The sequence below is a fragment of the Sarcophilus harrisii genome, chromosome 5, assembly GCF_902635505.1.
Source record: "Sarcophilus harrisii chromosome 5, mSarHar1.11, whole genome shotgun sequence".
NCBI classification, from domain to species: Eukaryota; Metazoa; Chordata; class Mammalia; order Dasyuromorphia; family Dasyuridae; genus Sarcophilus; species Sarcophilus harrisii.
In genome coordinates this window covers 222,342,183-222,361,925 of record NC_045430.1, presented here as the reverse complement: position 1 = coordinate 222,361,925, position 19,743 = coordinate 222,342,183, and the positions used below count along the sequence as shown (strand labels likewise).

General features: G+C 35.2%; 1 protein-coding gene across 7 annotated transcripts in view; it reads right to left on the bottom strand.

The window, feature by feature from the left end:
* Positions 1–19,743, bottom strand: part of NRP1 (neuropilin 1) — a 176,149-nt gene that overhangs the window by 71,082 nt on the left and 85,324 nt on the right. For all 7 annotated transcript variants that reach the window (XM_031939716.1, XM_012551217.3, XM_031939718.1 and 4 more), the window contains exons 6-7: positions 16,255–16,410; positions 13,321–13,487 (exon numbers count right to left, since the gene is read on the bottom strand). In XM_031939716.1, the coding sequence (XP_031795576.1) occupies positions 13,321–13,487; positions 16,255–16,410 (323 nt within the window). The remainder of the gene's footprint in view (positions 1–13,320; positions 13,488–16,254; positions 16,411–19,743) is intronic.

Genomic DNA, 19,743 nt, shown 5'->3' with positions numbered 1-19,743 from the left:
TAGTAAGTATATTATAGTTCAGGTCATGGATCAAAGGATCTAAAGTTCTAAAACTAGATAGGACCTCAGGAATTATGCTCAAATGTCCTCACTATATAGATAGAGAAATTGAGGCCCATTTTACAGAGAAGCGATTTGCCCAAAGTCACAAAAGTAAGAAGTGTCAGCAGCAGGATTTGAAGTCAGCCTTTCCTTCTAAGATTGAAAAGACGATGAATAGATGATTTTAAAAACAGGTAGGATCTCATCTTATCTCATCTTGATATGCTGATATGCTTCCTAACAAATTTACTCAAAAGAAAGACATGAATAAAATTTCACTGTGAAACGGTAAGATAAAACTTGGGTTGTAAAACTTGATTTGGGGCAGAGGAAGGGAACAGGGGAAATCTGTTTACCAAAAAAAAAAAAAAAAAAAAAAATTGGAGTTATGCACTACTCAATAGAAACACTAAATATATTTTAATGAATTTCTATTTTTTAAAAAAAGTCTTTTTAAACATCTGAAAGCCCACAATATCAAGTTATAGAGCATAAGTATTTCTAAAGAATCACAGAATCTCATGGACTGGAAGGTTCATGAGAAACTGGCTAGTATAACCACTCAACCAGGGTAGGAATTAAGATATGTTAAAATATTTATTAAAAGATATATAGAAATATTTATTAATTTTGATGATGGATCCCCATAATGTATTAAGAAATTAAAAGAAAAACAACTGAAAGAGGGGATTTTTTTTTTTCCAACTATGATTTTTTTTTTTTTTACTCCCAACTGAAATCTTTGAGAGGAATATGCTATGACAGTTCTTTCTCCAGGGAAAAAGAGATTGGGAAATGTATTTGAAACATGCAAATAGATACACACAATAATACCGAATTAACTCAAGTGCTTTTAGTCTAGAATGAATTATCTGTTCTACATAATTAGAACTATAAAAGCACTCGAAGTATTTTAATTAAAAGATGCTATTGGAATTTGTAAGGCTTTGCTACTAAATCTATTCCTCCCTCTCTGACCCCAGTCCCCCTTCCCCCACCCTTTTTTGTTCATGGGATTCAATGATATTAATGAGAAGTGGTGATAGGTTAGAAGGTGAAGGAGAGAAGTATATATAAACAAAAGACAGGAGAGAACCCACAAGTGCATTCAGTTTTGTCATGGATCATGTAGCACTCTCTCATTTTATCCAAATGTACCTTACGAACATTCTTAATGCTGTAAGGAAGGATTTTTACTTTTAGGACATGAAGTGTTTGAGAACTACATACTTATTTAGGGCTTTCAAGCTTTTGCCTCTTGAAGAGGGGTAAGAGAAGAGAAGGCTGATTAGCATCTATTGGGATATTGAATGAAGTGAGCAGAACCAGGAGAATAATTTATACTGTAACATCAAATATTGTAAAAATGAATTTTGAAAGACTTAAGAACTCCAATCAACAAAATAATCAGCCATGATTCTAAAGTTTTAATTTATGGCAATAAGATCATGGATTAACATACAGAATAAAAAATCCATTTTTGTATATGGCCAATATTGGTCTGCTAGACAATGGATATATATAAAATACAAGGATCCTTCCTTCCTTCTTTCCTTCCTTCCTTCTTTCCTTGTCTCAATCTTTTGTTTTTGCTTGCTTTTCAGTGGTTAAGTGGAGGAAGGAAGGAGAAAAAGTTTGATAATTGAAAAAAATTATTAAAAAGAAAAGATAATGTATAATTTTTAAGAAGGAATGTACATTTTTTTTTTTGCACTGGGCCTTTTGAATCAAGATATGCAGGATATTTAAACCCAAGGATTTCATGTGTAACATTACACATTGCATAAATATAACAATTGGTCCTAAATGTGAACATTAATTCACTCTGTAAAAGGTATGATTATTACTGGCAGGGTAGAAATCAGCAATCCCTGGTGTAGGGATGTCTTGAAACTGCTATCATAAAAACTGTGCATGCTATGGATTTCATTAACATTTTAGTCCCTGAGGATTCCCAATTGTATAATAACAGAAGTTCTTTAAATTTTAAAGACCACATACAGGAACAGCCTTTCACCCAAAACAGATGTGGAACCCTTAGCCTTGCTTTCTCATTGGTTCTAAGACATGGAACTGGTTGGTAATTGATAGCTATTAACATGTTTGTTGTTTAGATTACAGAAATGGAAACTATACAATTTTTCCCGTGAAAAGATAAGTTAATGAACAATAAGACTGGATTTTCAACAATAGATCTTACTGCTTATTAAATCAGATTTCTCAGAAAGATGAAGGATATGAAATAAACAACGAGGGGAAAGTTAAGGAATCAGCAATGTTCTTTTCAAGGATGAACTAAGTTCACTCTTGCTTTCCCCAACTCTCATCAACAGTGAAATTTTTGTATTGCATTTCCCTTTCTTCATTCCAGTCTTATCGGGGGATTTGAAGACTCAGTGGAGCAGCCTCCCCAAAAGAATGTCCCAAATGATTCCAGCTAAATGTAGTCCTTTATATAGTAACAAATAATGAAGCATAATATATAAAAGTAGAGAAAGCTCATAATGCCATTTTCCTGAAGAATACATATTTAAATCTTTGCTTTTGAACACAAGAATTCTCATTCAAATGATCACCCTAAGCAGTCAAAAAGTGACCAAATCATTCAATGAAGCAATTGTTTTCCTGGCCTTGAAATGCCAAATAATCAGTAACTTGTATTTATTCCCCTCTATTTAAATTACCTCTGGGGAATTAGGGCATTATGTAAACACAACCCCAAAGTTTATATAAGACACATGTTGCAGTTGAATGATATTATTTACACAAATCCAATGTCGCAGGGAAGGTTTGAGATTTGGTTTGATATAGCCAGGTAGCTTGAAATGCTGCACCTGGAGTCAGGAAAACCTTACTTCAAATTTGACCTCAGACAGTTACTAGATATGTGACTCTGGGCAAGTCACAATTTCTATTTATTTTGATCCATAAGAGAAGGAAATGGTAAACCATGCTAATATCTTTGTCAAGAAAACCCCATCTAGGGTCACAAACAGCTGGACATGACAGAATGACTAAATAACAAGTTCTCCTTATGTACAGTATAGTTTTCTGCTGTGATCCTTATTGAAGGAACTAATGCGATCTTCAGTATGCCAGGAATCCTTAGCTCCTGATATAGACACTGGGGGAGCAATCATTACCAGAGGACCCTGCTAGTATGCTGCTAGAATACCCAAATCTTCTAACCCTTTAAAAGTCATGTACTGGTGAAAAGGAAAGCAAAGAAACAGAAGCCTTCTCCCTCCTCTTTCCTCTGCTGGTCTTCTCTGGGTTTGCTTCTACCACTCATTGTCTAGAAGCTAGAATCCTGGATCCCAAATATATCTCTTGTTTTATAAAAGCCTTTCAATACAGGACTGACTTTCTTTAATCAATCCAAACATGTCCTCCTATTCAGCGACACTTAATTTTATCCCATGGCGTTCAATTCTAATGCCTTTGATTGGTTGATTCCATGACTAAATTCTATCATAGAATGTCTAGATTATCTCTTGAAGAGAGACTTTTCTACTGGAAGAGAGTTGAAAGATATGTTTAACACATGTATGTTGACCTTAAACAATAAAAGAAAATTGAATAATAAAAGCATTTTCATTATAAATAAACCACAATGGTACTTCTAATACAGTTCTCCTTCCTTTATCTTAAAGTTTCTGATGCTTCCTTAAATATTTATTTTATTTTTTCAAGGATGTATCAAAATGTTAAATTGGTCTTTGAGCAAGTGGCTTGATTATTATTTTTAACTAAGTTCAAAAGTTGATTAAATAAACTGGCTGATCAAAATGGTAAGGAAAAAATATGGCTATTTTTACATGAAAAAACAATTAGTTAAAAATGGAAAAGTATAACAAAACATTATTTGGCTAATACAGGAACTCCCTCTTTTCCAGGATAGCTGAGTTTTTTAACTGAATACCATCAATTTTGAAAAAAAATGGAATTTAATCTAACCAGTGGGCATATTTTGTCCATATGTTGCATATATATATGTATATGTGTGTGTTTAATGTCCAAAAAAGTAAAGTTTTAGAAAAGTTTTTAGCATGTTACTAAGGTAGAATGTCTGTTTCAATGGACTTTTAACTACTCTTTATTCACACTGACAGTATATAAAAGTCAGAATTGACAGACTGTATCACTGAGTAGTCTTCTCAGTATTTATTTTACATTAAAATCAACATTATTGTCAGAAAGCTAAATGCTCACTGAGTTTCTTAGTATCAAATTATCTGCTCAAACTGAAGTTTGAGAAAGTCACTATTTAAGTGAATTTTTTATTAATTGAAGCATTGAGTCTCTGTCTCAATATCCTCATCTGTAAAATAGGGATCTTAATAGTTGTACTATCTGCCCCACAATGTGGTTGTGAGGAAAGTATTCTTTGTAAATCTTAACCAATATATAATTAGCATAAAATGTGAATTATTATAAACACTACAAATTAATGTTAAGCATTTTGCAATCGGAAATGGAAATACTATTTATTGTTATTATTAAGGAAATGTAGAAGCATATAGTGCTTCGGCAGTATTTTTGCTAAAGCTAACACATAAGAATTTAAATACATAATTTCACCTTTATGCAGTCCCATGAATCATGCCTTTTCTAGGACAGAATCATTGTTTTCTTCTGTGTCAGCCATTCACTAACTGGCCTGAATGAGTTAATGCATCTCTTAAAGTGCCCAAAGTGCAAAGAAATTTACAACCCAGAGAACCTGGCTTAAGACACTTTCTGGGTTAGTCAACTAAGTATATAGAAATAGATTTATAATTTATTATTTTGAGTAACAGGTCTATTGAAACTTGAATAGCCTTTGTAATGTTAAAAAGCATTTCACAGGACATATATTCTTCTGAAATCCATAAGCTAGTGGAAAAGATTGAAAGATTTATCTTGTATATATGTATTTGTCTTGTTTATATATACTTGTTTGTAAATGGTTTTCCTCCATTAAAATGTAAGCTTCTTGAGAGAAGGCACTGTAGGCATATTTTTAATTTCTCTCTGTGTCCCCAACACTTAGTATAGTGAATGGCATATGGTAGGTGCTCCATAAATATCTGCTGACTTGACAACAAATTTTAATGGACATGACCTCTGAGGAATTCATGTATGGGAACAGGAAGAGGGGGAGACTAGAAAAAATGGAATTATTTATTTTAAATTAATGTTCAAGATCACATTATGAAGAATGGCTAAATCCATTTGGTAAAGTTTCCGAATTTAGTTTTGAGCTTTTAAAATTATGCTTTAAATTCGGAGAAGAATCTAAATTAATTTTTTAATGAGGAGGAGAAAGACAAGTAAAAGGAGGAAGAGAAGAAGGAAAGAAGAAGAAAGATAAGAAGGAAAAAAAGAGGAAGGAGAAGAAAGAAAAGGAGAAAGAAGAGAAGCAGCAGCAGCAGCAGCAAATTTGGATTTATTTATTCCTTTACAGATGAAGAAAACTCATGTTATCAGGAAATGAATTCTTCCTGTGACTTCTGCTACATTTTCAATGAATTCTCATTACAAAAATACATAGATTTCCAGAGTAAATATTTTTTTAAATTTTTTATTATTTTTTTTTTCAGGGTAAATATTTCTAAGACTTGGTGACTCATTAAATTCAGATTTAAAATTTTGGCCTTATACATTGGTCTGGCCATCTCCCACTTGAGCACTCCCTTCGGTTCCATGCCTCTAGCTTGTTTCTTTGTGCCTGTGCTCACTTAAGCTAATAGTGAGCTATTCAAGTAACTTTTTTTTCCTTCTTGCATAGCAGCTGCTGTTGAGATTCAGAACCATTCCCTGTGCCAATTCAAGAGTTGGGGGAAGAAGGAGGAGTTGCTGAAGGGAAATCGGATTTCCTGGAGTTGTTCTAGGTAATGTGAGCTTATGGATAAGACTTGGGATTGGCTGTCAGGAGATTTGAGTTTCTGTTACAATTATGACCCTAAATAAATTCAACATCTTCAAATATAAAATGGGAATAATGGAATAATAATTTACATTTAAAGAGTACTTTTCTTATAATAGCCATGTTATTGGTGAGGAAATGGAGATTCCAAGACATTAAGTGGCTTGCCCATAATTAACAGAATTAGCAAATGTCTGAAGTGGGTCATATACTTATATCTTCAAAATACAGCATCTAGTACTGTAGCCAACTGACCAAGTTGTTTTCATGTAATCTTAAAGTTTGAAAGGAACACTGAAGCCTATACAGCCCTAAAGTTGTTGTGCCAGTTTCCTTTTATTGTTCTGCCTCAGTTTCCCTGATTGTTCTACCTCAGTTTCCCTGAATTGTTTTGCCTCAGTCCCCCTAGCTGCAACGGTGACTATTAGGACTAATATAACTTAGGGCTGGTACTTTAGGTCATAAACTGTAAATTTAATCTTAGATAAGGAGAAGATCTATTTCAGACATTCTGGCTCCTAAGTCCTCCCAAATTATTAAGAATTTATGTTCTTCATCCCCAAATTGTCAGAAGCAGATTTATGGTCGTTCCTGGAAATTTCCGCTCACCAGTGTTTGGACTCCACCCCTTGTCTTTGTTTCCCCTGATCACTAAAGCCCTATAAAAATCATTAGAATCTCCCATTCAATGCTGAATTCTTGAGATAAAAGTCCAATTCAGCTCTGGGGGAAACATAGATTCTGCTCTGCCCCCATACATTCTTTCCCTCTCAGAAATTGAAAAAAAAATTTAAAACTTCTCTAATCTCTATCTTGCCGCAGTTTCTCTAGCATTACAAAGTCATCCTTCCTAATGTAGGATTCTCTTCCATAATATTTGGGGCAGGGGACACAATTTTCTTGGAACTTTTTAAGGACAGGAAAATCATTAAGTTTCATGTTGAGTTGTAGAAAGTTTTGTCATCAATGAAATTCATCTTAACATTTATTTTTCTCTATGTTAAGCTCAATAAACTTTCTTGCAGATTAGATGATATGATGATATATCTAGAGCTGGGAGAGATTTTAGAGATTACTGAGTTCAATTCAGTCATCTTACACATGAGGAAAACAAGAGTGAGGTTAAATGATTTAATACTTGATAAATGGCGAAATTAGAACCCAGATATTGACTCCAACCCACCATTCTCTCTCCCTATGACCAAACACTTCCAGTACCTTCAATCAGCATTTCCTGATTCCATATGACCAACTTCAAGTATTTTAATATCCTTAGTTGCTTCAAGTGTTCAGACTCCTTTTCATTCTAGTCAACTTCCTCTGGCCACTTTTTAATATATATATTTCCCTCTTAAATTGTGAGGGCCAGACTCACTGAAGGTCATGCAAATAGTGGTAGCAGGTCTGGATTTGAACTTGATTTTGATATCAAATCAATCCCATCACTGCCTCTCTATGGAGAGAATGAAAACATCCTGAGTATCCAAAAAAAGCACAGAAATGAATCATCACAAAAGATGGCCTCTAGCATCTCTTTTTCTGCTCTATTTCCCTACCTCATACTTTCAAAATCAACATCAGTATTAGGAAAGCAGGAGGGAGGAGAAAAAAAGAAGTGGTTTCTGGTTGACAGAATCATTGCTGTATATAAAGTGCAGTGAGGAATGAGTCTTCCCTCCCCTCCCCCTTTTCTCATTGATCTGGAAATGTGATTTGCCCACAACAGGACAGATTTACCAAACCAAACAGGATGTGGCATGCATGACCACCAGAATGTGTAAGGAGTTTCACAGAGAAAGATTCTTGCCTTGTGGGAAAACCATCCCCCAAAACCCCTGAAACATCACAATCTAGAGGGGAATAAAACTTAAATCTGATTTCAAAAATTTACCAAGAAATGTGACTTCTGAATCCATTGGTTATTGTTATTGTTCAGTTATTCTCAGTTGTGCCCAATTCTTTGTGACCTTGATTAGAATTTTCTTGGTAAAGATAATGAAGTGATTTGCTCTTTTCTTCTCTAGTTCATTTTCCATGGAAGGAAACTGAGGCAAACGGAGTTAAGTGACTTGCTCAGGATAAGAGAGATTTGAATTCAAGAAGATGAACCTTCCTGACATTAAACTGGGGCCTCTATTGACTATTCCACCTAGCTGCCTGGAATTCATCAGATGGCATTGCATTTCATTAGTCATGAAGGCCATCTTCCTTTTTTCCTGGTAAAATTGTCCTTATTCTATTCAGTCTTTTTGTCTCTTGCCTTTTTTTTTGTCTCCTGGCATTTTAATCAGGGAAAAGTCACAGTTGTTTTGAGGGAAGCATTCCCAAGAGCTTTAATTAAAACCAGGAGGATAAATCTGTTTACAATGTGGTGAATATTATCATTAATAAAACATTAAAATAATTAAATGAATTAAATTCTGCTTTGTTTGAGAATTTTTTTGGTCTCCATAATACAAGTGTTATGCTTCTGGGGTTTTTTTTATGATGAACAAGAAAAAAAAAAGATGAAGGATTTCCCCCCCAAAAGATTGTTAGAATTGTAGAGCTTTAAAGAAACTTACTGATTGTTCTCCTTCTTCATGTAAAAGATGAGGACACAGAGCTCAGAGGGGTAAATGAGCTGGATACTTTTGTGAACCTTGCAAATTAAGGGCATCTTTAGCAGCAGGAATATTTCTAGTTTTGACCAGATTGCTGATGCTGCTACCCAAACCAGATAATCAGCATAAAGGAATGCAACTAGTAAAATGGATGAAATACACTTTAGAGTGACTTTGAATCCATACGACAGCAAAATGTCCAGATGAAAGAGGATATCCAAGTGAAAGAAAATATCCAAATGAAAAACCTGGTTCTTTAGCTTCTAAGTTTGAGTATCAAACTCAAATAGAAGAAAGGCTACTGGGGGTTTCATAGTAACTTAACCCCCCCCCCCTTCCCCCTGGCAACACCACGGCTCTAAAATACGGATTCTTAGTCTTTTTTGGTGCACGGATCCCTTTGGTCATTCAAAGACATCCATTAACCCCAACATATTATTTTATATGTTGATAATGAAAGGAAATGCTAAATTTTAGTTAAAGGTAAGTGAAACTAAAGATGCAATTTCCTCCCCAACTAACTTCATAGATCCCACCTATCTGCATCCCAAATTGAGAATCTTCTGGGATACCAACATTTCTCTCTTTTCAGTTAGATGTTTAATTTGTCTACATACTTCCACCAATGAATGCCTCTTTTCTGTTCTTTTGGGTTTGGATCATTAAAGTTGAATTTATATCTGCTTAAATCAAAGGATAAGGTATCATTCAGTGCGCATTGTTTAGCTTGAGGGACTCAGCACTACCTGATTTTAAAGTATGATCAACTCTTATCATTGATAATCAGGGATTTTCAGGTGCTTGGGATATGCAAAGCCTTTAAGCAGGATACCTAAGAGTCCCATTGTATCAAGCCTCTGAAATGAAAGACCTTCCTCTTCTTTTCTTTGACACTGAAGTACCACATGACTTGTTTTTAAGCTTTCTTGCAGACAACAAATCTCACAGGAAACACTGTTGTGACCATTCATACTGCTGGTTAATGAGGCATTGTTTTTTTTATGTCATTCAGTCATTTCCTAGGAAAACAATGGAAACCTAAAGAATGCTCTTCTCTTAAATTAAGAGAAGCTTCCAAATGTACCTTATTAATTTAACATATGCCACTATTCATGCTTGCTATCACTATAGTAATATAGTTTTGAAGCACATTTTATGCAAAATTTGAAAATGATTTAAAACATAAACATAAACTTTATATGTGCATATTTTCATTGCATGAGTATATTTACATACATCTATGATAATTGCATGAGAAATTGAATGGCATAGTAGCTGGAAGAATGGATTGGAATCAGGAAGGACTGGATGCAAGTCTTGCTTCTAACATATATTAGTTACACAATCATGGGCAAGTCACTTAACCCCAGAGGTTTAAGACTATAGAGTACAGAGAAATTGCTGATCTACCTTAGTGCTAGGAGTTCAACATACATCTGAAATCATGGGTGCAGACTAAAGAACTTCTGCCTGCAAAAATGCATATACTATATATGCATAAACAGAAATTAATACATACTTAAATCCCTTGTTTTGGGAGAAGTGTGATTCTTGCCCTTGGCTTAAATTATACCATACTTAGCGATTTGTTTCTATTTTTTAAACAAATTCCAGTGATCCCTGATTGCCTCAGGATTAAATGTAAACTCCTCTCTTTAGCTTTGAATGTCCTTCACAACTTGATCCCAACCTATCTTACTAGCTTTATCTGACATCACTCCCCCTATGAGATTCTGCAATCCAGCCAACCTGACCCTTCCTCTGTTCTTCCATCATCTCCACACCTTTGCTTGGCCCATACTTGGAATGCACTCCCACTTCACCTATGCTTGTCTGCATGCCATTCTGCCTTCAAGACTCAGCTGAAGTACGTGTAGCCTTTAATGACTTCTCCAATCACTAATATTCTCTGTCCTAAACTACTGAGTACAGGGCTATATTTATCTGCTTAATCTGAATTCTGTACATACTTATAAATGTACTTGTCTTCCCCTTTTCCCCCACTAGAATATAAGCTCATTGACAGCAAGATTTGCTTTATCCTTTGTATATGGCTTCTTAGCACCTAGGACAGAGCATAGCACATAGCAAGTGCTTAATAAATGTTTGTTGTTAATTTATTAGAACAACTAGCTGATAAAAAAAAAAAATACTACCAGCTCACCAACACCTTCCTAGATATTAAAAAGCAAAACAAATCAAAACAAAACAACAAAACAATAACAAAACAAAAACAGAACTCAGAAAGACAAGAGATCATTCATAATAAGGACATACATTCTTTTTGTATCCCCAGCACTCTTTACACTTAATAAAGGTTTATGTACCAATTGATCAAGAGTACCATGTAAACATACTCAGAAAACTGATGATAATTTTGACTTCAAAGCGAATCTCACAGACAGAGTAGACTCCAAAATCACCTCTCTATATCTGATATTGCATTCATAGGCCAGTGATCACTGGGCCATTCACTATCTCCTCCAGAATGAAGAGAAATTCAGAGGAAGTTGCTTTAGCTAAAGTAAGGAGTCCAAAACTTTCTTGGACCAGTAGCTCTTGTTTACCTGGACAACCTCTGTTCTTGGGTCTATTTAAGATGTGTCTAACAGCTACAGATGCTACATAGCATGGTTTCTATTTGTTACTGACAAATACTAATTGAAAGTCCACGTGGTCTTCTTTTTTCTGCTGAAAGGTGACAGAAGACCTTTCATTAAAAAAATGCTACTGCTGCAATTTCCAAACTCCTGCCACTCTCCCTAAATTATTGAGTTCTTCTCTTATGATAAGAAGTTGGATTTCATTAACATTCCTACTCCCTCAGCACTGCAAAAAATGTATCCTGCCCTTCTGAGCTAGGGCTGTCAATCACCCCTCAATTGTGTGTTGGTTTAGGGAAGCAGAAGAGCAAATTACCAAGGGCCAGGTTGACACAGGCAACCCCATTTAAATTCTGTCTTAATCCTGAGCAGCATTCAATACTCTCAAGGTAACAGTAGTTTGTCTTTTCTCACTCCCAGAGTGATTTGGTGGACTTTTATTTAGAGGGCTAGTTGGAATTCAGTGAGCCATAATAGACCATTTCACTTTAAGTATATGTTAAGCTAATATTGACTTTTCCACTGTAAAACAAAATCTCTGTTATTTGTACTCAAAAGATTGAAAAAAGCAATAGACAAGGAAATAGAGGATTAATCATCCCAGCCTTTTCTCTCTTAGACCTCTGGAGAATTAGTTATTTTTTATTTGCCTAGCAAAGATGCAAGGTAAACTCTGTCACTACAGAAAACTCTGGATTTGGAGTTCAGCAAATATCTTTTACAAGTTTTGCCTAGTATTGATCCTATAGGTTCAGATGTAAATGTTTCGATTAGCTTTAGATCAAGAAGTCAGGTGAGCATGTAGCTGAAGATGAGGCAAAGGTACTAGAACAGGGGGCAGGAGAATGTGCAAATTAGAATCCTAGAGGATGAAAGCATGGGAGTAGAAGAACAAAATAGGTTTGGGGAGGTAACAAGGGCGAGACTCTCTGTTTATAACCATTTTTCCAAATTGTGAGGGGGGGAGGGATAGAAATAGATGGATATTGTTCCCAAAGGGATGCTGGGAGATAGGTGGTATAGATTTTATTTCTTCCATTTTGTAAATGAAGGAACTGAGACTTAGGATTTATTGAGTCTCACTTAACTACTAGGGATCACATCCAGAAATCAAATGCAACCTAGTGTTCTTTCCACTACGCCATGTTTGCATAGGTGAGCCATGAAACTGAAGGTATCTAAACAACTAAGAATTATCATTTATATAAGACAATAAGTTTCAGAGAGGTTTCTCCTCCAGGAGTTCATTATACTGACGAAATTACAGGTTGAGTCTCCATACTTAATTATTCAGCACATCCATTTGTTCAATACAGTGGACAGAGGGATGAATTTGGATTCACAAAAACCCAGATTCAAATCCTGTCTCTGACACTTACTGTCTCTGACTATAGACCTGTCACAACTTCTCTCTATTTCAGTTTCCTACCCTGTAAAGTAAGGGGCTCTACATCTAGTTCTTCCAGTTCTACATTTAGGATCTTATATACCTTTAAGGTTTATAAAATACTTTACACAGGCATTTGACCTTTCCAACAGTCCTGGAAATAAGGTGCTACAGATATTATTATCCTGATTTTAAAGATGAGGAAACTGAGTGATTAAAGGTCTTAACCAGTAATTGCTGGAGGTAGTTGGGATTCAAACCTAGTTTTACTTAATCCTAACTTTTGTACTCTATCCACAATGCTAAATTGTTTCTTGGTTTATTAATCTATTTTTAATGTTTCTAATGTACCCCAAATTCTTTACACCTGAAAAATACTCCCAAACAAACATAGGCAATGTTGGCTAAAAAAGTGAATTCCAAATCTTTTGAAAAACCAGAAATATCTGTAGGGACAGCTTTCTTGTGATGGGAGCATTCCAGAATTTATTTGGATCCAAATCCTCTGAAAAGCATTTTCTTGACAGTGGAATAGCTAAATGTTAGTTGAACTGAATTGAATTGAATAAATGAATTTGCAGGGATTTTATTTTGTTCTTTATTCATTCTGACTGTTAATACAAGCACACTAGAATAATTTGATTATTCTTACACTCTACAAAGTGATTTGGCTTTGTATTTTCTTTTCATTTAAAGGTATAGGGCACAATGTTGGTAGAGGCAGTATACTTTTCTGTAATCATCTTGGTAAATGTATATCTGGCCTGGTCTTCTTACCTGAATCCACTCTCTATAGGAATCTTCTCCAGGAGTCCATCCATTCTCAGGGTAATTCAACCGAGATCTTTCTGAAGACCAGTTGGTGCTATACTGGGAAGAAACTGTGATTTGGTCTGAATGAATTTCACCTGATTCCATGCCCAGTGGTTCCATACATGTGTAATCTGAATGGGGAAAAAAAAAAGGCAGAACTCTTTAGCATTTTCTATGGAGTCTCTAGGTGATACTGAATGTGATTTTTATCTTTTTCTTTTCAATCCAGTAAACTAAAATGCTAATTCTAATGTATACTTAAAGTCTATAGAAACTTGAATTGAGACAGTAAGATTAGCAAAATAAGTAGCACTTAGATTAGCATTATCACTTGTGTTTCCATGACGATCCTTTTAGAACCAATGGTATAAAAAATATTTTCAAACCAGTGATGAAACTTGCTATATATGGAACTTAAGTTTAGAGAAATGTTCTTTCATTTTTAGTAGTAAGTGAGGCATACTTTGATTTATTTTGGTAACTGAATTTCTATATAAAGTCAACAGATTAAAAAGTTGAAGACAACTCTAATTTTAATAAATACAATCTTATTTTTCCACAGACACACATGAAAATAAATGAAATGCTTTTTGTTTGCAGATTTTCAGTGGATAATTTCCTAACATTTTGCTTATAGAATCAGGGGAGATTGAGCAAAGTAACTTAGAGTAAACATTTAAACACACCAAGAAAGTTTTTATTGAAGGAACTTTGGCATTAATCATTTTTATATCACCGCTTTTTTCTGTAATATGACTCATTTATCTATATTAGAAATTTAATACTTCATCTATCTGGTACTCAGCTGGCTTGCTACCTTACATGTAAGGAACATAGTCAAGAACTAGGAATCTAAAAAATACTTTTGAGTAGCCAAAAGAGGGTTACAAAGTCTATGTATGCACTTGAGTACTTTGAGGACCTCACTCAGAGGTCTTACATACTTACATACAGGCTTGCTTAGTATTACAAACAACTTGACTATGCTGTTTCTAAAATCATAAATTAAAATCCCCAAGATATGGGGGTTGATCTAGGCAGGTGTTTTGACAATGAAGAGCAAAAGCTCACAGTGTGATATTTGAGAGAAGAATAAAAAAAAATCAAACACAATCAAGATGAAAAATTCAAAAACAAAAACACTTGAGAGAAGATAGTTGGAGGGGCAAAGAGACCTGCACATTTCAATAGGTCTTGATAGAATTGCTATATTACAGAAAAGTAGGGGTGAAAGCTAGACTTGGGATTTCCTTGGTATAAAGAAATACAGAGTAAGGAAACGTTAGGTCAACACCTTCTCTGCAACTTATAATCATAGAGAATTACCTAGAGCTAAGATATCAAAGGGCCTACGGGCACTCCTAGTGCTACCCAGGACCAATTACATTAAAATGTAATTGGGAAATATTTAACAAAATCAATAAAAATGTGATAAAACATAGATAACATCATATTTTAAGACTAAGTCAATATGTAGTTGTAGAAAATCCATGGAAATGGATTAATGCTTCTGGTTTCTACTTTTTTGAAGCTTCTGCCCTATAGCTTGCTCTAGAGACTTTGTCATAGGCAGTATGTATATCTATCAATTACCTTTTTTTTTCTCTTAGCAAGAAGTATTATCAAGAATATCAGAGAAACAAATATTTGGAAAAGGATGTGGGATGATGATATTGTTCAATTGAAAATCAAAGTTCACAAAAGATCTAGTGAAAGGCTTCCCAGCACTTTGGTAGATCATCTATGGAGGATTGGTAGGAAATATATGGAGGGAAATTACCCAACAGCATGATTAGATTGCCATGGGCGCCATTTTGTAGGGAATACCTAAATTGATATCATGGATCGCTGAACTATTAAAGTCAATAAACTTTAGTAAAGATGACCCTGCTTGGAGTAAGTAAAGGATAGACCCACCTCTGACATACCAGCTGTGTGGCCCTAATTAAATCCCTTATCCATAAAATGAGAAGGATAATAATGCCTCTAAATTTACCTCATGGGCTTTCTGTGAAGGTCAAATAAAAATGTAAAGTATTTTGTTAGCCTTAAAGTACTATGTGAAATGTTGACTGTTATTATAAAGAAGGTCAGTCCTATAGTTTCACAGAAAAAGAGTAGCACATAAAACAAGTCACTTTTAACAAAGAGTAGAAAGAACTCCTGAGCCAAAGAGAGAGCCAGCTGTGTTTGTTCTCTCACCCTTATTTTAAGATATTAAAAGAGCGATAGTCCCTATGTGTCTGTAGGACTGATGGTTGAGAAGGAGCTTAAGTTGGAAAGCAGAGAGTCTCGCTGTTATCCAAAGGACTTTTTTTATTGCATCCAAATGTACATTTATAGAGGGCTTAAAAAATGTTATAATAGAAATCAAAACATGCTTCTGGTTAGTTGGAGGGGAAAAAATGTATATGCTACCTTCACTATTTCCCGCTAAATTAAATTCTATCCTGTATTCAGCTTGATTATAGTGTGGGTGGGTGGAGTGAGCACAAATGCATATTCATTCTTTCATTCTAGAATCAATGTTCATCCTTTCATGAACTACAAGCTATCATTTCTGCAAGGGCATGGGTGGGCGGGGAAAAGTGGGGCACCCAGGCTGACTAGAATTCACTGGTTCAAGGCATTGTTTTGTCATCCAGTTTTTCTACATCATTTCCAGGCTGTACAATCAGTTGACTTTCCTTTTACCATTTCATTAGCAAAATTCACAAAGCAGCATTTTCCTATTGCTATTCAGAAAAGTTGATTCTTTTTTTTTCCTTTAGAAAAGCAAACACCCAGCCCCCTTTATTTATATAAGATTTCTTTAATGTTTCATGTGGCAGCAGGTGTGTGGGAAGGCAGAACAGAGCCTATTTTCCACTGGGCTTTAGAAGATGAATAAACACTGACCTTCTGAGACACTGCTCTGCAAGACACTGTAGTTAGCAGAGAATCCCTCTTTGGCTATCGCACTGTCAGTATAAAAAGCCAGAGATAGGATGCCGGTTGAGGAACGGATGCGACCTGGTGTGTTCTGTCCACAGTAACGCCCAATATGAGGACCAACTAGAAAGAAAGAAAGGAAAAATAAAACAAAAACACAAAACAAAACAGAAAATGTCAAAATGTCTTTTCTCCTGCAGCAGATGAGAGAACAACAGTTTGCAAAGATGAGTCCCAGCAGAACACAGAAGTGTTTTTCTAACCCAAATCATGGCTTCCCTAGTTAATTGGTTTGCAGTAAACATATTGGGCCAGGTTCGCAAGGACGATTTAAAATGTGCTCCTAGGAGCAATGATGGGCAAAACCACATTCCCCAGTGAACAGGATTATTTTCAGAAGGAGAAATGAACTGCTTGGTTCAATTGCAAAGAATGAGACTTGGGCAGTCAAGTGGTACGTTGGCATTCACCTCCGTGCCCAAGCTTACCACTGGAAGCATCGGGGAGATACTTCAAGCTGTGCATAATCATCAAACCCTTCTCCAGTCCTCTCCAATGATTCCCTCAGTCCTAACAAAGGAAAATGGAGAACTGTCTATATCTTCAGACCCCCTATCAGCTTCAAGAGTTTGCTTAAGGCATGAATAACCTCAGCTTCCATCCTTGCTCTATTCCTTAAGTGATCTTTTGTTTGGGAAAGCCTCATGTGTAAACTGTACCGCACCATTTACTCCTCAGTGGCCCATCGGGAGACAAGTTAATATTTGCGACTGTTTAACAACATATTTGGAAACTAGAGATATCAGTAATTGAAGCTGAATAAAAACTGGATATTCATATTGGAAGAAATATCAAATTCAAATCAGTTCCAATTGTTCAGTGATGAAGAGAGCCATCTACACCCAGAGAGAGGACTGTGGGAACTGAATGTGGTTCACAACATAGTATTTTTCACTCTTTTTGTTGTTGCCTGCTTGCATTTTATTTAGTGGTTTGATTTGATTTTTCTTGTGCAGCATAATAATTGTATAAACATGCATGCGTATGTTAGATTTAACATATATTTCTACCATGCTTAACATATATTGGACTACTTGCCATCTAGGGGAGGGCTTGGTGGAAGGGAGAGAAAATTGGAACACAAGGCTTTGCAAGGGTTAATGTTGAAGAAGTGTCTATGCATATGTTTTGAAAAATAAAAAAACTTTAATAAAAAAAGAAATATCATTTTCTCTAGGATTCCTGCCTTAGTTCTCTTGGAGAATATTGCCTAAAATATCTAGCTTATGTGTATGTTTAGGCAAATCAAATGAATTGCAAACATGGATTTAACTGTAGCCTAGAAGTGTGGGAGATGAGAGATAGGCAAGAAACCAGGTTAAAAACTTAAACCCGTGGTAAGAAGTTCTTGTTATTTATTTTAAGTTAGCAATAGCAATACCTTTATTCTGAAGTGCTTTTTACTAACTTTGGCAAATGGTCATTTTGACAATGCTGAAGTCTTCTGGGTTGGGAAAACTAATAATTGTTTTTGGGTAGACCACTAGCAGTACTGAAAATGACTTGCCTGTTTTCATGTCAAGATTTTTTAACCTAGGTTTCATGGATCATGAAGGAGTTCATGGATTGATTTTAGAGTACCCATAACTTGGATGGAAAATAATACCTCTTAATTTCAATATAATTGATTTCCTTTTTAAACTTATACATTTATTTTATATATTTAAAAACATTCTTCTGAGAGGCTTTACCAGAGTTCCAAAGAGAGTCTCATAGGTTACATCACTGAATTATACAACATGTCTAATGGAAGCACATCAGTTGATTTTGACCTAGATGGACAATCTTGAATTATCTTTTTTTCTTATCCAGGAAATTCAGCCTCCTGTTGTATAATTCAGTGTTGTAACCTATGAAGTCTAGGTTACTTTTCCACAAACTGAGCAAGCAAGAAGTTAAAAGATTTTAGTCGCATAGAGATCAGGATACAAATGATGATAAGTTCCTAACAACCATTCCTGATTAGCTATTTTCATGAAGTTTGTACATGACCAGAATGATCACTTCAACAGTTTCTTTCTTTCTTTTTTCCTTTCTTCCTTTCTTCCTCTCTTTCTTTTTTCTTTCTTTTTCTTCTCTCTCTCTCTCTCTCTCTCTCTCTCTCTCTCTCTCTCTCTCTCTCTCTCTCTCTCTCCTTTTTCTTTTCTTTTACCACTTCACTCTGTTTTTCTTCTGTTGCAGAATATGCTAGCAGAATGTTGCTACTTTAACTGGGTCTACTCAGGCAAATCATTTAGAAAAACTGAAGTTACACTTGGGTTGAAATCAGTCAAACAAGGCATTGTGTAAATGGAATGTGTATATTTATTTAAAGCAATGAGTAGAACTAAGTGGTGGTTATGACCAAATTAAACTCTTCCCTCCCCAGCCCTACCCATTTTGTGATTATAACCTTATCAAAATGAAGACAAAATACATTTTAAAAATTCAAGTAATTTGCTTAGAAAACTCAAAAGGCATGATGCTGTAAACATTGGAAGGGAGTATTTTTATGCACTATTCCCAGAAAAAGTCCACAGGTTTCAACATACTGAGAAAAGGGTCTTCAACATATAAAAAAAGGTAAAACTTATTTTATATAATATGAAACAAAATACTATTTTAGTTCCCCCCAGCTTTTTCTTTACAGTGCATCTATTAAACTTTTTCCCTTCAAGTTCAATTGAATTCAACAAGCATTAATTAAACATTTATAATATGCCTGGGACTATGTTCCCATATGTATGAGAAACATTATTCTCAGGAAACTAATCAGCTTTAGACCTTTTCTTGTGAAGATGCTGGAGTTGTTTGACATTCCCTTTTCTAGCTCATTTAAATATGAAGAAACTGAGGCAAATAGGAAACTAAGCCCAGAGTTACTGCTAATAAGAATTGGGGGCTAAATTTGTACTCAGGTCTTCTGATTCCATGCCTTGCTCTCTCTCCTATGAATTCATCTGTGTCAGGAATTAAAAGCTGTCTGAGACCAGTAAGTGATCAATTGGCTTATCCCATGATCACACAGCTAGTGAGAGGCAATTTTTGAACCCAAGATTTCTTGATGCTAAGACTGGCCCTCTCTCCACTACTCTACTTTGATATATATCTTTAATATATGTCTATAAGTGTGTGTTGCTCAAGCCATAAACTAGGTTGTTTCCAAGAAAAGTGTCCAAATAACCACTAATTCTTCTCTTGTCTAATTCATGAAAGGGATGGATTTCTCATTTTTTTTTTTTTTTATCTTTCACATATTCTAATTCTGGCTTTGCCATCTCCTCCTACCATTAAATACATGATTTCTCTGTGTGGGGAAATATCTATGGATGGGTCTGCTCCTTTGGACAATGACCTCTGCTCACTATAATCACTGGTTTTACCAAGAATTACGAGTGACAAAGGGAAGCTGTGGCC